The sequence below is a fragment of the Python bivittatus genome, unplaced genomic scaffold, assembly GCF_059951505.1.
Source record: "Python bivittatus isolate LINGU-HERP-01145 unplaced genomic scaffold, Pbiv_v1 ctg000610_np1212, whole genome shotgun sequence".
Taxonomy (NCBI): Eukaryota; Metazoa; Chordata; class Lepidosauria; order Squamata; family Pythonidae; genus Python; species Python bivittatus.
In genome coordinates, this window is record NW_028277088.1 from 17,818,852 (window position 1) to 17,839,196 (window position 20,345).

The 20,345-nt window shown below is 38.4% G+C and overlaps 1 protein-coding gene across 3 annotated transcripts in view; it reads left to right on the top strand.

Annotated features, from left to right (window-relative positions):
- The window catches only part of CUNH10orf67 (chromosome unknown C10orf67 homolog), a 73,151-nt gene that overhangs the window by 51,005 nt on the left and 1,801 nt on the right, over positions 1–20,345 (top strand). For 2 of the 3 annotated variants that reach the window (XM_088150366.1, XM_088150368.1), the window contains 6 exons: positions 1,075–1,293; positions 3,791–3,876; positions 3,962–4,027; positions 8,489–8,573; positions 9,096–9,191; positions 11,754–11,844. In XM_088150366.1, the coding sequence (XP_088006492.1) occupies positions 1,075–1,293; positions 3,791–3,876; positions 3,962–4,027; positions 8,489–8,573; positions 9,096–9,191; positions 11,754–11,844 (643 nt within the window). Of the gene's footprint in view, positions 1–1,074; positions 1,294–3,790; positions 3,877–3,961; positions 4,028–8,488; positions 8,574–9,095; positions 9,192–11,753; positions 11,845–14,104; positions 14,145–20,345 lie in introns of all 3 variants that reach the window. The other variant, XM_088150367.1, reaches the window with a different exon arrangement.

The window sequence follows — 20,345 nt, forward strand, 5'->3', positions numbered from 1 at the left end:
ATGCTTTGTTTAAACAATCTTGGTTTTAAAATCCAGCCTTAGTGTTCTGTATAAAACCATTGATCTGATCTATAGTTAAAATACACATATGATTGGAAATAACACACAACAGCAATGAAATTCTGTTGACTATTTAATAGTTTAGGACAGAAGTAAGTAACTTTTCCCCACTAAAGGCCGTATTTATTTCTGTTGTTGCTTGTGTTTTCTGAAGATTGCAGTGAGCATCTTGTACATCCCCCCTCCCTCCCTCCCATCCATCCATCCATCCATCCATTCATCCATCCAATCCATCCATCCATCCATCCAATCCATCCATCCATCTTATTAGGGGTAGGGAGATATCACAGAGGCTTAACACATCAGATTTGTGCTCTGGAGAGGAAGTTAAAAAAGTTTTTTCCCCATTATGTTACTTTCTCCTACATTAGTTTCCTGATCTTCCTTGGCTTTTTCATCCCACCCTTGCATTAGCTATTAATTGTTGTACTTAAGTCTGATTTTATTCCTTTGACAATGCTGTGACTAGACTAGACAGCTCCATTGCACTATAAATTGACTGACATTCAGCCCTTCATAGCATATTATTATTGCATTTTATTCATTTCTAATATTTATACTCCCTGCCTTTCCTGTCACTGACCATCAAAGTACCCAAACAGTAATTCATATATATATATATATATATATATATACACATACACATACATACATACACACACACACACACATAGTGTGTGTGTGTATGTATGTATGTATGTATATAATAAGGGTAATTAAAATTAAAGACAGATTAGTAGTCCTCCATTAGAGAAATAAAAAAGCAGTCAGGTATTACTTCATATTTAAGAAGCAGGACCTGAAAAAAGGCTTCTGAAACAGACCATCAAAGGATGAACAAAGGTGAGAGCTGGTTAGTTTCCCTTGGGAGTGCTAGAAAAGATCTACCTCCACCACCCTGCAAACCTCGCCATGCTTTAGAGAGAGATTTTGATCATTGCTTAGTGCTTGGAAGTAGTCTCTTACAAAAACTTCCGTGTCCTAAACTGAGGAATTATTACTTTTATTTTATAGAAAGCATCAGTCCATGAAGAAAAACTGAAAAAGACACGGAGAAAAAGCTTGAAAGAGAAAGCTAGCAAAGACGCAGTCACCAAAGACGCAGCCACCAAAGACACAGCTCTTAAACCAGCAACTGCCAAAGATGCAGCCACCAAAGATGCAGCCACCGAACACACAGCTGACAAAGAAGCAGCCACCAAAGGAGATGGGAAAAGTGAAATTTTGGATGAGGTATTGAGTTGTTTTTCTAAGCTAAGACAACCTTGCTCCCCAAATTGCATGTGGAAATCTCCATCATCATCATCATCATCATCATCATCGTCCTCATCATAACTTTTCTCAGTGACATTTGTAATAGAAGCACAACATGAACAGGGAGCCAGGAATTTTCTGTTTTTCCTGGGGTTTTCTTGACAGGTGGCATGGTCCACACTACATTCCACTAGCATCCCACATTAGGCTAAAGCCATAGTGCAAGCCTACCTTTTGTGAGATTTTTCACTGCCACTGAAATGTTCTTTGGAAAGGGTTAGCAGAGAAAACAAAACAAAATCACTGATGACCATTTTTATGGAATTACTATCTTATGCTCGCCTAGTTTTTTTAAGCTAGTTTTGATGAAAGATGAAGATAAAAGTTGCTGATATGTTATGCAACTGTTTGTTTTGCTATTTCGCTTTTCTGCCTTTCCTTTAAGACTTAATAAGCATATTGGCTTGGAATTGTAGTCCCAATACCTCTAGAGAGTGTAAATTGAGAAAACCACTGCAGAGAGTGTACATGGTTTTCATCCTTTATCTGCACAAAAAACCAGAAAAGTAGGATTAGGTTAAGATGTATTGGTTCTGTAGGGATGTATTCATATCAGTTGAATAAGCCATGACATGCAGGAGCTCTGTAGCCACACGCTCTGTCTTCCCAGTAACCTTTCCCTCCTTCTTGACACAGTTTTCAATTAATCACAGTTTCCCATTATGTCAACTAATGAATTGCTTTTCAGTACTGAAATAAGACAGAATTTGAAATTGTTTTAGTCCGATACTGGTAACTGTAACTTCCTGCTTGGACATAACAGGTTAACTGAAGTTTTTCTGGATAATTACTGAGAACAAAGGAAGCAATGGGCAGTATAACAATGGAGAATATATTTAACTCATTTGATTATGCTAAGATATTATATTTATATCTATATCTATCCAAACCAGGTCAGCAAATGAACAAAAATGTAAGCTTTCTTTAGTTGGAATCCAAAATGCTGACCACTGTACCACTAGACTATGGGTAGAGCAGCTAATGACTTCCAGATTTGGACTAGAACTCTAATAAGCCCCAGTTAGCATGGCCAGAGATCAGAGACTGTAAAGGTTGTCCTGTGGTGTCCACTGGGGAAGCAGGGCATAATGACAAAAGCAGCAATGCATCATTGAGATGCAAGTCCTATCCCTTTTGTGAATATCACCATGTACCTAGGATAGGGTGAGAGCTTTTATACTTCTGATGAAGGTAGCAAGATCCTGCAGATGCCCATAGTTATTGCCATCTGTGGACACTAGGCACCCTACTCCTGATCTTCATAAATGAATGCCTTTTTAAATAACATCTAAATTAATCTGTTTTCACATGTTATCTTTTCTGAACTAGAAATAACAGTAAGGGTTTGGGTTTTTTAAACAAGATGTAGGCTTCTGAATAAACCTGTTGCACATACAACTTCCCAAGACTTTTGTACAACCAGCTTTTGATAAATAAATTATAATTACATTCAATGGTTTCAATGCTGTATATGCTCGGTAGATTGGGGGCAGTCAATTATGAAGGAGTTGTGTTTTTTTTTAAAGAAACTATGTTTCTAACTCTAATTCTTCAAACACAAATTTTTGTATACCAACACTGTCACTTTTGAGAACTTGACTTTTGTAGAACTTGTAGAATTTTGTAGAACTTTTGTGGAATTCTTCTCTCTCTCTTCTCCACCCCCCCCACCCCCACCCCCCCACTGATGAATGTGCAGAAGTTGGCAACAAGGAATGGGACATTTTTAGATGTAATTTCATCATTACCTACTGTTAGGCAGGCCTTAAAAATCTCTGATATATATTTTAAAGACTGAATCTCTTTAATTTTGTTTGTTTGTTTCACATATCCACTCCTCTCTCATATGTGCTTCTGTTCTCTTCATTCTTGTAAGAGAATAAGTATATGTCTATATATAAAAGTAAAATAAGTTCAGAAGCTACAACTGATACAGAAAGCAGCAGCCAAAGTGTTGGGAATGAATTCTATTGGAGAATAACACCTATGCTTTAGTCACTGCCCTGGTTGCCAGTAGGCTTCTAAGCTCAATTAAAAATATTGGTTATTACCTATAGAGCCATATAAGGCACAGTGCTGGTTTACTTTAGGGTCTATGTAATTTAAAATGAGTCTGCCTATCTTGCTAAGTTATCAAGACAGGCCCTAGTTAGGGTACCACCTGCACATTCAATGAAGGAGGTTTGGATCAGAAGATAGGCCTTTTCAGTTGTGGCCCTAATTCTATGTAACATCTGTCCCTGGAAATACATTTTTATGTATATTAATATATACTAAAAATCTTTGAATGAATAAATGAATATTTCTATCTCTGCCCAACTGTTATAATTGTGTGTTCAGGATTTCCCATACATTTATAATTAATACATGGCTCTTGTGTGTTTGTATGTATGTACTGAAAATTATATTTGAAAAGGCAACGACAGCTGACAGAAAAGCATTATGTGATGAAATAAAGAGGCTTAAGAAAGCTGAACAACAAGCAAGATTGCATGCAGAGAGGTATGTGCACAAGGATGTGTTGTGTGTATAAGACAATCATCCCATATTTAGAAAATATATACATTTTCCCCTTCTCTTTTTTCAGACTTATTCAGGAATTGCATCAGTTGAATCAATCTTGGGAAGTTAAGTTTGACATTCTAAAGAAAAGGTATTGCATTACTAATAATATCTGTTTAAGTATATTAACACATCATACTAAGCCTTGGGTATTTTTAAATATGCTTCATTGAGCAAGTCATTGTGGCCTGTTTCACTCATAACACTAAGCCATAAACTATAGTTTACAAAGTACAAATGCACACATAATGATGACAAAACCCAGCAATCATGTAAACGTTTATGGCAATGTATGAACCCAGACAGTCTTGCAAATACACAAAATCATGCCTTATTTGGCCAATTTCTGGTTTCTTTCTCATCCTTTTTTGGAACTCCCTCCATGTTCAGCTCTTCTTTGGACAGTTTAGAGTGTTGGGTAAAATGCATACTCAACCTGAATTAGTCCAGAATCCTGTAAGCAAACTATGCGTCTCTGTTTCTGAATTACATAAAGCACAGATGGAATCTGTAGGCCAACAACAAACTATGACTTCAAAGTACAGTTTATCCCTCATTGAGATATGAAGAAGGAAAGCTAAAAGGAATTTGCCTGGGGAGTTCAACAGAAAAAAGAGAAGAGTAGTCAGAGAAATTGCTTATTCTGAGGAATTGTGTGCTGGGCATGAAGTATGAAAAACCCGTTTCCTGAATAGCTGATAATTACAAGGATTGTATCTTGGGAGCTGCTGACTGTCCGCTTGGATGACTCCTCCCTACTGAGTAAGCAGAGACTGGAAGAGGAATATTAGGCAGCCTGATTCCAGGGAGGAGCTAACTGAATGAGCAAAGAAGAAGACCTATCAGGAGTTTACCTGAGGATTTTGGTGGTTGGGGAATGTCCCTAGCAGACTTTCCCTCTGTTAGAAGTTTGTACTTGGACAAACATGAGACCCTGAGCAAGGAACAAGAAGAAATAAAAGTCTTTCTATTAGATACAGTATGTTCTAAAAAAACAAAGTAAAAATGTAAAGACAGGAATCTGCAATTGAGACTTGCACTTCTTACTATAGTTTTCCTTCTTGCCTGAACACAACTGAATAAACAAACAAACCTGGAATATATTGCAACAAATGCAAGCTTACAGCAGTCCTTAAAGAAGGCATCACAGTACTGGAGCATACTTCAGTTGATGAAAAAAGAGAAGAATTCATTAATTCAAAGAAAGGAGGATTTGCAACAGAAATGAATAGTGGAAGACAAATAGAAGAGCAAGAAGACACAGAAGAGCAAGTGCAATGAATGAGAGTAACAACTAGAAGCAAGAGAAATAGACTTCATCTATACACACTCCTTGCTCTGGCACTGAGATAGCCTGCTAACCATTGTTGAGGACATATCCTCACTACAGAAATTCTATCTCGGTACCAACCCTGCTGCTGAGGCAGCTGAAGCTGGATCAGAGTAATCCAGACTGATGAGGAAATGATATTTTCCACTGGAATACAAACATCTGTGTGAACATTCTGATTAGCCTGATTAGGGAGATCAGTAATTTGAGTAGCTACAATTGGTCTACTTCAGGACCATCCTGCCCCATCCAGCCCCGGGTCTGTGCTTCTGTGGCCATTTCTGCTTTGACTGCAAAGAGAAAGAGAGACTCCATAACAATCAACACTTTTTCCTTAGGCTCAGGTAGGAATAGCAGTCTCCTTGAACATATTCCAAAAGGTTGCTATTGCTGCTTGTTTGTAATCCTCTCCAGCCAGCCTCTGTGATTGCAGAAGAAGAGAAAGACCTAGGGATGCTTAGATCCTTCGGCCTCCCTGCTCCTCTCCCATCTATGCACCTGCCCTTACCTCTGTGCTTCCCCCACAGCAGTTCCTAACAGCCATAGCCTCCACCATCATTTGGGGGCAGCAAGGTGCAACAAGAAGAACACTATGGGATGCAGCAGTTTTTTGAAGTGATTTGCATTCTTCCCATCTTGAGGATGGAAAGAAAGCATATTGCTGGGGGTATGGCAAAACTCATAGAAGATATTCTATACCACTGAAACTCAGAAAGTTTTTAGGCCCATACAATTAAAATAGGCTCTGAACATTCAAAGGAATAAAAAGAAATTCTGTAGGATAGGAGACAGGATAGTGGATCCCTAAAGGGCAGAGAGAATGCAACTATGCACTGTACTAAGAGGAGAATCATAGTTGAAGCAAACATAAGCTGACCAATCCCATTGATTTGTGAGTATGCTATCTGCCTGGCACAAAGATCAAGGATCAAGGACATGACAGAACAGAAGAGAACCATTTCCAAGACTTACCAAGTCCAATGACAATCAAGCTGATAAATGCAGAGAACGAATGATACTGCAGCAAACAATTGCAAGTCTATCATCACAGACTTCAAACATCTCAGAATGAAACCCAAGATCCTGGTATTTCTGGTGATCATCTCATCCATTCTTCCTGTCCATGGAACAAGACTGGAAAGGGATAGAAGAGTACTACAGGTCAATGAGAGGCTGTGCAAATGGTGTGGATGGGAGAGATTTGAGTTCTGCAACCATGATCCGAGGTATCTAGATGATAGATTGTTGTCATAGACAGGTTGTGCTTCACAAATATTGGTAAAAGGTAAAAGTGTATATGGCCAAAACATGGTGAGATTGATTAGGAAGGCTTTAAACTTTAAAGTCCTGTGAGGAAGGGAAATGAAACCCTGAACAAAAGACCTTGAATAAAGACTTGTGCATTGTAGAAAGTAGAAATGTTGCTGAAATGAGACCTCCTAAGTCATTCAAAGAAAAATCAAAAGAACATTGGCTCAAAAAATTCAAAGCCTTCATTTTCTGTACACTAGCGCTCATAGTATGTGAAATGAACAGGGTGAACTTGAGCTTTGTGTACAGAGGAGCAAATGTGTTTGAATAAGTATAACAGTGACTTGATGGGATGACTCCTACGACTGAAATATAGCAATTCAAATGAAACAGAAGCTGTAGAAAGAAAACAATTGCATTGTATATTAAGATATCCTTTCCTGCTCAGATATCCAAATCAATTAATAAGTAGAGGAACAAATGAAACAATACTGTTGTTGGTGTCTACTGTCATCTTCACTACCAAAGAGGACGATATGGATGATGCCTTTCAGATGCAAGTTGCAAATCTTTCAAAGAGGAATGGAATTATAATGACATGATACTTTACCCCAACTTCTATTGGGATACAAGCTCTGCCAAGTATGGTCCTTGCAGAAAATTTGTGACTTATCTTATGGACTTTGTTTTTCCTTCAAAGTGTCTTGGAGTGCATAAGAGGATCAGCTGTCCTTCACTTCTAACTTCAACAGTGAAGACTGAAAAGTGAAAGTAGCTGGAACATTGGGAAAGTTTCTGTGTAATGCTGAATTTCTTGCTTTTAAGGGAAACTAAAATTAAGCATTGTCAAAATATGCATTTTGGACTTGAAACAGTAGATTTCAATCAGCTTAGAAAATTAAAAACCAGATCCTGTGACAGTAGAAATTAATAGGAAGAGATGCTCAGTATGTATGGGAATTCCTAAAGAAGGAAACATTAAAAACATAATTGAAAAAAAATTCAGTGAGGAGAAAAAATAGGAAAGGAAGCCAATGTGGCTATGCAAAAAGCTTAGTAAAGATCTGAAAACAAACAAGGACCCATACAGGAAATGGAAAGATTGCCAGATCACAAAGAAAAATACAGACAGGTAGCCCAAAATTGTAAATCTGGTGTCAGAAAAAGGAAAATTCAGAATGAGCTGAGGTTAGCTAAGAATGCTAAGACCAATGAAAAGGTCTTTGTTAGATATGTTTAAAATTGAGAGTTAAAATTAGTTATACACACTGCTTAATAGAAAAGGTAAAATGCTAAAAGGGTAACAAAGAAAAAGAAGTTACTTAACTCCAATTTTGTTTCAGACTTTTCTAACAAAAAAAACCTCTATGTGTTCAACCAGGAAATTAAAGGGCAGGATTAAAATTTAAGATAGATAGAAATAGTCTGGGAATATCTCTTCACACTGATTTTAAATCTCCAGAACCTGGTGAATTACATCCTAGGTCCTGAAGGAACTAGCTGATAGTCCAATAAATCCTTACGTGCTATTATTGAGAAGTCCCTGAGAACTGTTGAAGTGCCAAAGAACTAGAGGAGAGCAAATGTTGCTTCCTTCAAAAATGGGAAAAGAAAGATTCAGTCTGTAAGGCAAAGGGTATTTTGTTATAATATGTAAAAATAGCTTGCAGTGGTGTGTGTCCAATTTGTTATGATTTAGGCTAGAATTCAAAGATTTCTGCTTGTTAAGCAGCAGGAGTCAACTGTTTTTGAAACTATGGGGATTTGCAGAAAGAATTTTCAATGGGCATTGGGTGGAGGGGTACACTGCTTTAAAGAAAAATGAAATTGAAGTTTCTATTGGCAACCTAAATATGTTTTGACAAACTTCAGTAAATCTTTCAATTTCAGCTCTACTCTGTAAAAATGAAACTGGAGAGGGGCAGTCATTTAATTCGTTTAAAAACTGAATTTGTTTCCATTTATTCTTAGCCTGCATGCTATTAGGAATGAGATGTTTCTTAGACAATCGCTGCGGCAATCAGTGAAATTCAGAAGCCCATCACTAACTGAGAGGGTATGTATAACAGGTACCCATGTTTAATTTTTTTTTTCTTTAAATCTAAAAGCCTGTGGTATTTTTGAAGATCAGAATAGAGAAAAGACCTGTTTTCTGATTTATGTGGCACTTCTGATACTAGTCATGAGGCCTAGTTTTGGGGCACTGAATTTGACCTTCTATTTGAGGTTTTCTTTGTTTTGTGGTATGTCTCTGTATATCATAACACTGTAATGTCCAGCATGGACATAACACTGTCTCTTGCAAATCATGGCCCATCTGGGTGAATTAGGAGCCAACCTCAATGTCTTTTGTCCTTCTGACTTGGAGAATGAACATTCCCTTTCATTTGTCTTTTGCTGGCAGTCGTTCTTAGTATGAATACCAGTGCTAACAATGGTGCCTGCATAAATTCACATTTGAAACCTTTCTATAACTTCATTTTCTAGTAATAATTTTGAAAATGCTAGGATAGAGCATTAACTGCGGTATGAGTTTTCACTGGCCACTGAATCACTTGAATTGTGTTTTGTATTTCAGAAATCTCTTCCTATGCACATCCAGAATAAGAATAAGAATCCTCCACACAAGCGCCGTTGGATTTCAAGTAGTTTGTATATGCAGTATTCACCCCTGGTGTGTAGTTTCACAATGGCTAATAAGCATGTTGCTTAGATCTTCCTGTCATTCAGGGCCTAGAAGATTACTAGTATGCTCAAAAGTGATGGTGCTTTCAAAGTATTGTGAACACACAATCCAGCCACCCACTGATTCCTGCTGCTTTTGTCAGGATGAAGAAAACAGCATCAAGGCATCATGATGCAAGCTCTGTCCCTTTTGCCCATGCATGTGGCGTCACAATGTACATACAAAATGGGCAAGACCTGCATCATGATGCCACAATGCTGCTTTTGTCATTCTGTCCTCCTTGTCCCCCTCTGGGGACGCTGCTGACACAATCCCTATTTGCCGATACAGTTCCCAAGTGAGAAATAGATGCTGGACTGAGTTTCATACGTACAGTATAATCTTGCTATTTGGTTTTAAAGATATATGAGAGGCTGAAGGTGAGGATCATGTTGGCCAGCATTCTGAACCAGGTGCTGTTTGTTTGTTTGTTTGTTTGTTTGTTTAAACAATTTATTGAGCCACCCATCTCACAAAAATGCCTCTGGGTGGCGTACAAAGATTAAAACAATTGTAACAGTGTCATGGAAAACTCAGAAGGACAGAGCACAACACTAAGGAGAAATAACCAATTGTTTATTCAACCATCATTGGGTCCCAATTTTACAAGAAAGAGGGTCCCCCAAAAATGGGAAAGCAAAGATTTCATATAGTAGTTGAGGGCTATAGGATGGGAAATCCTAGGGGTCTGATGTGTTGGCACCTTTTGAAGGAAGCTAGGCAGGTACTTTTGGGAGCAGCAGCAGAGAAATTTGTTGTTAAGGAGATGGGATGTTGGAGAATCCCTGCTGGAAAATGGACGGTTGGGTTCTCTCTTTATTGCAATTCCCTTGTAAGGGCTGCCCTTGGGCTATACTGTGAGTGGGTGAGCAAGGTTTCTATTCTATTCTTTGGTTTATATGGGATTGCAGGGGACTTTGTCCAGGGGGGCAGGGACAGTCAATTTTGGTCTGATAGGATTAGGCAAAGAGAGCAGCTAGGTTTGAACCTGCAGCCTCCATTTTGTTTGTTACATCAATTTTCTCCACCACAACAGTGCAAACGCATGACACCCCAACTGAACAATAACCCACAAAACTAAACCTCATACCAAATGGGTCAGGCAGTTTGGGTTGCCAAACTGCCTGGCCCAAAAGCCTGGAGGAACAGCAAGGTCTTCAGAGCCTTACAAAAGGCTAACAGGGTCAGGGCCATCTGGATCTCTGGGGGGATGCTGTTCCACAGGGCAGAAACAGCCACAGAAGAGGCATGACTCCAAGGTCCAACAAGATGGCATTGTTTGATGGAAAGGACTTGGAGCATGCCCTCTCTGCTAGACCTGGTGGGGCAGGGAGAAATAATGGAGGACAGGCAGTCCTGCAAATGGTCCCAGGAATAACCCCAAATTCCTTCTGGAACCCAATAAGGTCCATCAGGTGAGTGGGTAGGCTTTTTGAATAGGCCCTGCCTCCTTGTGCGGGTGGGGGTGGGGGTGGGGGTGAGGGTGAAGCACCAGAGCAGTCCAGAACCAACAGGAAGTGATCTGTCAATGGTAAGAGACTGATGGTAACATCTCCCAACTCCAGATCACATCACCACTGCTCTGAGAAAAAAAACAGGTCTAATGTGTGGCCTCCACTATGAGTTGGGCCAGAAATAACTTGGGTCAGGTCCATGCTTGCCATGGTGGCTGTGACCTCCCAAGCAGCTTCTGAGTCCATGCCCAGGGATGGCAGATTGAAGTCCCCCAGGATCGTAAGCCTGGGGAACTCAACTGCCAACCCAGCCTTAGATTCCAGCAGATCTGTTTAGATCTGTTTAGCTGTGTTTTCTGCTGCTGCTGAATTTTATTCAAGTTGAGGCTCCCTATCTACATGGCTGCTCTAAGGAACATTCCAGGCATTCACAGTGTCCTCTGAAAGCAAGTACTAGAAAGGGAAATAGCATTCTGTTAAATCAGTGCTTTGTAAATGGTGATGCTCCCATTGACATCCATTTTAAGAATTAGCAAGCCTCTCTTCAACCTCCAGTTTGGAAAAATACCTGTAATGTGGTCTCAAAATTCCAGTTTTGCCTAACAGTCCTAAAAGGCTGAGTACTCCTGCTTTGTGTTAGCATCACTTATTTATAAATGACTGGATTCACTCAGTGTCCTAAGCCATGGGTTGTTTAATTGTGGTTCATTAAACAAGCTGCAATTGACTGGGTAATAAATCCTGTTTTGCACATCTTAATGGCTGGATTCACCCAACACACTAAGCCAAACAAACCACATTATGGCTTTGTTCATGATGAATTAACTTGGTCAGGATGTTTAAAATATATATTAAGTTACAGTTTCTAGAAGTGTATTTTCTCTGTTCCGCTAATACATTTACTTTATTCAAAATTTCTACACTTTATAAATCCTCAAATTTTGTAATATGTATTAAGGTTACCATATTAATCAACAATATATATGCACAGATTCTATTAACATTCCATATAAGTTAATTGTACAAGACTTTTTAATAACAAAATATTTAATTTCAGCCGGAGATAACTACTGAGATAGATATTGAAGAAGACCAGAACGATGCTAACAGCCCATTTACACATTCAATTCCCAGTGCTTTTGAAGGTGGTAAGTAATGTCTTCTAATTACATGTGGCATAAGTTGTCCTGATAACTTGTAAACTTCATCGTTTTCTGTTTACTTTCTTGCTGATTATAATGTAGATGCCTTAGCTAAAAAAATGCCCAGAATTCTGTGGTTTATTTCAGATACCATCAGAAGCAGATAAACTTTATTTTTCAAGACACTTTTCTGTGCTCTGTTTATAGTACACAAATCTGGCTACAAAGTAATACTCTGCCAGTGTGTGTGTGTGTGTGTGTGTGTGTGTAAAATAATTAAGGTTGCAATCCTCTCCATGTTGAGGGAGGGGAAATAAGTTTTACTGTAGACATATTAGCCTATTTCTGAGTAGATACCACAGCAAGGGCTGCCAGCAGTGAACATTTGGCACAGATTGTGCTACCAGCTAATCATGTTTGTGAACTTCCAAAAGTTTAATAAATGTCATGTCTTTGTTACTAGGACAGTGCAACAATTCAGATTCAAAAGGCAAAATAGGATTCAGAACATAAGTGGGCACATACACATGACACCTGTCAGGAACACCTTTAACCAGACACATCTTCTCCTAGGCTTGCGTGGTAGCTGCTTTAAGGTGTTCCTAAAAGTGTTGTCCAAACTTGGCCACTTGAAGATGAGTGGACTTCAACTCCCAGAATTCCCCAGCCAGCATGGCTGGCTGGGGAATTCTGAGAATTGCAGTCCACTCATCTTAAAGTGGCCAAGTTTGGACAACACTGTCCTAACAGGTCCTGCCTGTGTGCCCACACACGCTCAGACTACATCTTGCCCTTCGAATCCAGATTGCTGCTGTCTGCTCTTCACTAAGCAGGATCAGCTAAGACATTCTATAAAGCAGAACAGCAATCAATATATTCTTCCCTGCTCTAAGCCAAGTGTAAAATACTTAATCCCAGCAAAGTTATTTTGCTATCTGAAGACATTCTTATCGATGAAATTCCTATAGCTTTGTATTACTAAAAATACTGCAGTCCCTAAATCAGATGGCATGTCCTTAGTCTTGGCTTATAAACCTTGGTCTCCCTTCCAAGTACTAATTAAATCTGACCCCGCTTAGCTTCTGAGCCCAGGAAAAATCAGACAGAATAAAGTATTTGGGCCACATGGGCTGTATTGTAATAGGCAACTCATATGAATATTTACTTCAAAAGGAGATGGGAGCAGTTGCCAGTAGCGCGGAAACCGTGCATGCCCGAAAAAGGTGCGAAGCAACGGAAACCCCGCTTCCTGCGCTCACCAGCTGGGCTCTGCTCTAGGAAGGAGGCAATGGCAAACCACTTCCAAAACACCTTGCCTTGAAAACTGCAGGGACACGTCCAGGCAGTCACCGCAGAATCGGTAATGATTGAGTGCGGATAAAAAAAAAAAAAGTCCCATTAGGAATACGTGAAGCAGCTATTAATAAAATTAAAAACTTTTACCCATCTGACCCACTATTATCTGCTCTAAGTAGCAGTAGGACACTTTTACATCATCTGATGCTTTTAACTAGAGAGATCAGGAGATTAATCTGGTACCTTCTAAATGCCAAGCATATGCTTGATCAGGAAGCTATATGACCCATCTCCTCTTCATATTTACTTAGAGTAAGGCATATGTCGGTTCATACAGTAAGCTAAGCCATAATGTCAGTTGATTAGTTTTGATTTAATATGTTGTATGAACCAGCTAATGTGGCTTACAAATCGTTGTTATGATTTAAAGTGTTGTGAACCCAACCAACTATGGTTTATTGAATCAATCATGGTTTTAAAATAATGGTTTAACACAACATGTGCCAACTGTCATTTTGATCAATGTGCTTAGTCTACAACTATGCATAGTAGCTACAACTATGTATAGTATAGTAGCTACTCAGGCAAGATCAACTGGCTGATCATCGTTTTCTGTCTTTCTTTGGGGGGGCTTTATTATCTCTTCTCAATCAGTGATAAAGTAGATAGTAGACAGCATCCAAACCTTCTACTATGTGAAAAGAAAATCCCATGTTTACTTTTACAGACTCAAGAAGACTTTTCTCACAGTCTGGTAGCCAGGCATTATTTGCTCTTTGTTATCTTTAGAGACAGTCTTAATGAGTAAGAAAGACACGAATCCCTCAGATAAAACTGCCAAGGAATACCAACTCTTTGCATAGTTTGTCAAAAAGAGAAAGCGTAAACAGAACTATCTGATGCACAGAAGCAGCTCAAATTGTTCTGATAGATTGCATTTGTTTGTTTCTATTTCAAATGACTTTGTCAGCCCAAGCAAGTTAAGAGGAAGATCAGATTTAAAAGCCAGGGTAAGTTGGGACAATTTTTTAACATAAATTTAAAATCTGTATCTCATTCTTTATTGTAATCTCTTTGAAGCATTAAATTTAGGTCTGTCATTATGTCATGTAATATTTGATCTTCTGTTCAGGTCAGTGAACAGTTTAATCAAAATAAAAATTTCAAAATTGTAGGGAAAATTAACCTATGATCTTGTCATAATTAAATACTTTAAAGACTTGGGATTACCTATGGAAAATTCATCATAAGTTATCATAACACTTTCCCATTGCAACCAAGAGAACAAGTTGGCTTGATTTATGAACTATAATAATTGTGAATTATCAACTAATATTGTTTAGATCAGTCTTCCTCAACTCAGTACCCTTCAGATTGTTGAATTTCAGATCCATAATCCCCTGCTAAAATGGCCAAGAGAGGACTGGTTTATCTTCCAATCATGGAAGATGAGACTATGAACCTACAATTCATTTGTCACGTATATACTGCTTCTTTGATCGAAGAAAACACAATCACCCTGAATATCAGTTGCTTTGGAGCCACAGTGAGAAAGGGATATTACCTTCTGCTTTTTCTGCCCAGGTAAAGAAGTTCCAACTTTCTGAAACAGGATGCTGGATTTAATAGGCATGTGATCTGAGCAAGTGAGGCTCTTAGGTTTTGATGCTTTTGCTTCAAAATTTGATAATGGGCTGGAGTGTTGTTTCAAAAACAGAAAACAAAAAGTAGGAATAAATACACTTTTTTTTCAGTTGAGGGAGATAAGAAATCCCTCAGGGATCTGGGTCTGGTGCTACTTGTTCGCGAATTATATTGACTATAAGCTGTTCAGTTTAAATAAGTGCAAAACAACCCCCTAACTTCACCTCTAAAGTTATGAGATCTAAACTGTAGCTAAAGGAAAAAGATCTTGGGTGAGAGAGGATAACTCAATGAAGATGTTGAATCAGTGGGCAGCAGTTATAGAGAGGGAAATTCCATGCTAGGGATCATTAGGAAAGGAATTGAGAATAATTTTGTCAACATTATAATACCTACATACAAATATATAATATTTTCTGCATCTGGAATGCCATGTATATTTCTGATTGCATGCTTGAAAAAGGGCATAATAGAGCTGAAAAAGGGAAGAAGAAGGCAAACAAAACAACTAAGAATCTTAAGTACCTTCCTTAGAAGAAGAGATTAAAACATACAGGATTTTTTTAGTTTAGAAAAGAGGACCAAGGGGAACATGGTCAAGGTATATCAAATCAAGCAGGTCATGGAAGAAATAGACATAACAAAGTTTTCCTCCTTTTCTCAAAGCAAAAGAACCAGGAATCAGCCAGTGGGAAGGAGATTTAGAACAGGCAAAAGAAAGTTAATCTTCACACAGTGCATAATTAATTTGTGGAATTTATTACCACTGAACTGAATGATGTCCACTTACCTGGAAGACTTTAATAGTTCTTTATGGAGGACAGGTCACTCAGGGTCTATTAGCCTTGAGGACTGAATTATATTTCTGGGTTGGAAGAAGAGTGGCTCCAAATTCAAATTGTAAAAGAACAATGGCCAGAGTCTCTATCTCCTGCTTGTGAACATCTCAGAGCTATCTGGCTGGCCACTGTGAGAAGCATTTAAACCTTCTTAAATCTAAAAAATGCAAAAACAAAACAAAAAATTCCACGTTTTTGGCCTCACCCACTTTGGGGGATTTTGGGGGTCACAAAAGGATGCAAGCCAACCCAGAGCCCCAACCTTGCTTTCTTCATTGCTGTTCATATCAATTCAACATTTGATAAGGAAACACTTCCAGCAATGAGTCCATAAACATTGAGAAAAGTTTTTCTAAGGTCATAAGAATAACAATTATACTTCTTGTTATTGTTACAAATGTATATCCCAAGTGGCTAAAGGTCCTGCAAGAAATGTAAGCCTAAGCCAATTTTAATTTAATTTAATTTAATTTAATTTAATTTAATTTAATTTAATTTTGTATCAGTGACACAGCCATTGGCTGTTAGTTTATTTTTAAACGTCAAACACCTTTTAATTGTTAAAGGATCTAATTAAATCAGCTGAATTTCAAAGAGTATACAACTTCTGGCCTGTCATGACAGTACTGTTGCAATAAAATAATTTATAGAGCTTTAGTTTCTGATTTTCTCTTTCTAAAAGAGCACATTTATTATGTAAACTTGTCTTTTTTTTTCAGCAGAAAGACATAGGAATGTCAGATCCTTAGAACTGGGGTGACAGTATCTTATTGAAACATTATGGTGATAACTTTATCAGCAGTGTGTGACATAGGGTGGCACCAGACCATAACATGTGCCTTTGTCATAGGTGTCTACAAACATTTCAGATAAATTGCTTGTCTGTTTTGAAAGAAAGCCGATGTCTCCTTACCTCTCTCATCTATTTCTTTCTTGAATTTAACTTTTTAATGTACAATTTTTGAATTTGAAACTAAAGAGCCAGACCAAAAGACAAAACTCACATGCAACATTATTAGTGACACTTTAAATGGAATTTTTCATTCAGACTTTGACATTAAACTAGAAAGGCCTTTTGGCTGTGACCATACAAGCATAATAAATTGTGTATGTTTGTGATACTGAATGAATCTTGCCCATATGCTGCACTGCAAGGCTACATGAATGAAGCATTTACCAAATCAGGCCCACCACATTAAACAGAAAAACAATCTTTATTCATGGTAACTTATCAGTTTCAATTAATCAACCTTAACAATGGAAATTCTGATGTGCTCAAGCAACTTGAAAGCAATAGGTCATCTCCAGGGCAGCCATGTTGTGTCTTTGTGTCCATGGCTTCAAACAAAGCAACATCTCCCATAAATGTCCATATTCAATTCCATATTGCCTGCGTAGCTGTTTTTAAGCATTGAAGCTCACCACACTTGCTAATGTACCCACCTTTTCAAAGATGTGTACAGGGTTTGCTTGCGGTTTTGTCGTTCCCAGATGTAATTGTTTTCTAGTATTTTGGAGCTCTGTTAAGATCAAACAAAGGAAAAGACATTTCCATTGGATGACCATCCTTTCAGTTTCTCTGCTGCTATGTGAATAAGCATTGTGCAAGCCATTCCAGTGGAATTGAAAGGGGGTAACCATTGGTTTGATTTGGTTACACGGTTTCGTAAAGCGCTCCCTCCCACTGCCTTAGGGTCTGTGAAAGGTCTGTGACCCGTTTAGAACTGCCAAGTGAAATGTCATGTTGCCCCTCCCAAATGGGAGTATCTGCATTCATTTGATCAGTATAAAAAATGATTGGGGATGGGAAGATCAGTGCTTTTGAATTGCAATTTATAGCAGTTTACAAAAATGCACATTGTTGGAAAAGAAAACATGGAAGTGTTTCTTTCTAAATTGCATTACCTGTGAAATGTCATTAGTCTGTTTAGGATATTTGCATCCAATTTTTACTATGAAACCTGAGAGAGGCTTGTAGAAAAGAAAGTAACTTTTTTCATTGTGTTAACTCTTATCCCCTTGTGGTCATGCTCTATTTCATTTTGACATCCAAACATCTGGGATCTCAATCTTTATGCTGCTTTTGCAAAATCCTTGTTTGAACATTATTTTTTTTTTAATGATAATTGTCTCTGTGCTAGTTACGTCTTCAGATCAACATAAAGCTCATGCTTTCTTATCTAGAGTTTATATAAAATAAATATTTAAATTAATTTCTGCTTAATTTCATAGTATTTGCAAATGGTAATTTGTTGCAATTAGGATTTTTTTTCTTTTTTCAGTCACCATCCCCTCCCTATTCTTTCCCAAATATTTTTTTGTGCAAAAAAGTTGTTTAAAATATTCAGACAACATAAAAATAATACCTTGCATTGGAGGCCTCTATCTGAATAATTTTACATTTGTAAATTTCAGTTGAAATACATTGACATTTTTGCATTTGAGTGCTGGCCTGTCGTGTGGGTGTATGTATGTACATGTGTGTGTGTGTGTGTGTGTGTATAAATATTAGAATACACACCCACTTGAAAATAAAGTGAGAATATATACATGTATATGTGAATATACACATACATACATACACATATTTCTCACTTTATTTTCAAGTGGGTGTGTATTCTAAAATGTTCAGACCAAAGGATTAATGTTCCACTTAGAAAGGGACAAGCGATATCTAAATAGATTTGCATGGACCTTTGAACAGGACCCTGGGCTGACTCTCTCCTTTGCCTGCCAAAGAATGCTGTCACCACTTGCAATGGAAATTGAGGGTAGTTATTTATAGGGATTCCCTCACAGATGTCTGGGCACCTGCTTCCCAAACTTGGGAGGGTCCTGAACAGGACAGCAGTATTTCACTAACGGCTGCGTTGGTGACGTCACCTGATTAACTGCTAAGCCTCAAGACGTCACTTTCCACACAAACAGCAACATGTGGGTGAACAATAAGAAGTTTGCACAGCAGCTGGAATAGAAACTCACATGTAAATGAATGCTGCGTATGAAAGGAGAGCATCAGAGCCTCTTTGGCGGCATTCCCCTCTGCCTGAGGATTTTCAGCTAATAGGGATCCACAATGGAGATGCCACCTTTTTTGTCCTGACAGTTTCTGTGCTTTGAACAGCTGCATCTGGCAGAAGTTCAACAAGTGCAATTTTTCCCAGCCAGGAGGTGCATTGAGGGGGAAAGCTGCACCTGCCGAACTTCTGCCTTTCACAAAACTCTTAGCAGTACCAGAACCCTGTTAGTAAAATACAACCTCCCTAACTTCACTGTGTTCTACATCAAGCAGTCTGTTATTGAAACCCCCTTCTGACTGTTACTCTTTTTAAGGACTGCCTTAAAAAATCCTTGCGCCTATGGAAGTTGTAGCACTTCTGAACACATTGCATGCGTGGAAAGACCCACTAAGTTAAAGAGTTTAATGCCAGGTTGGCAGTCTACCATACCTAAGTTTCTTCTATTACACATGATCTTTATTCACAATTATATCGCAATCTTATGTGTGTCTATTCAGGAGTTCTATAGCCCAGGGAGACTTCCAGATCAATGTGTAAAGGAGTACACACATTTGATGCAATCTTATATATGCCTATTCTAAAGTAAGCCCCACTGAACTCAAGTGGATTTATTGTCAGGAAACTGGATATAAGATTGCAACCAACATTTTTTAGCCGCTCAGCTATACCATCTCTTACGGATTCTTTTACTTAACCCCCATCTTCTCCCCATCTCTTAAATGTTGTTCAATACAAGGAACTGTATTTCAGGGTAAGAGCTATGATGGATATGATGGATGAAAGTGCTAGATTTTGTAGAAATCCCTAGATTCATACTTATACTTGGCAATACATTTCACTGGCTAAATTTGGGACAAGTCTATCTACCTTCCTCCCTTTGTGCCCCCCCCCCCCCCACTTTAGGGTAACATAACACACAATGTTTTCAGAATAGAACTACACTACCAGGGAAATTACTGCATGCTTAAAAGCCATTAAAAGCATTAATAAACCTTGCATTAGAGAAGTAGTGCTAACTCAAGATTCAAGGTAGTTGTATTTGCCTTTCTGCCAGTAGTTTAGTAAGTATAAGAAGGGTGGTCTATTAATGAGTTTCAAACCTCCAATGAGAAAAACTTTTCTCCAATGAGAAAAGCCAAAGTACTGTAGCTCATCTTGGAGAATGTTACTGTAGATCTGAAGACTGCTGGTTTGATCCTAGGCTTTGCAAGAAATTGTGCATGATCTTGCAAAAAAGGGCCAGTTTGGTCTAGTGGTTAAGGCTCCAAGCTAGAAAGCAGGAGATTGTGAGCTCTAGCCCTGCCTTAGGCATGAAAGCTGGCTGGTGACTTTGGGTCAGGTACTCTCTCTCAGCCCAACCCACTTCACAGGGTTGTTGTTGTGGGGAAAGGAGTATTAGGTATGTTTGCCGCCTTGAGTTATTTATAAAAATAATAAAGGTGAGATAAAAAATCTAATACAGATGATACCCATGACATATTTACAGGGAGCCACTGCAGGTCCGAGCAGTAAATGTGTGTGTGTGTGTGCTTTACTGCCAAATTAGTTTTAGAATTAACATAAATCCTGACTCGTTCTTTATTACTAGTCATCCAGTGAAGTCATCTCTCCTTCTTTCTAAATTATTTGCATTCACTGGTCAAAATAATGGCACTCAGAGAAACCTTCTTTCTTAGTAATAAAGTTTACATGTTGTACTAAGTCATTA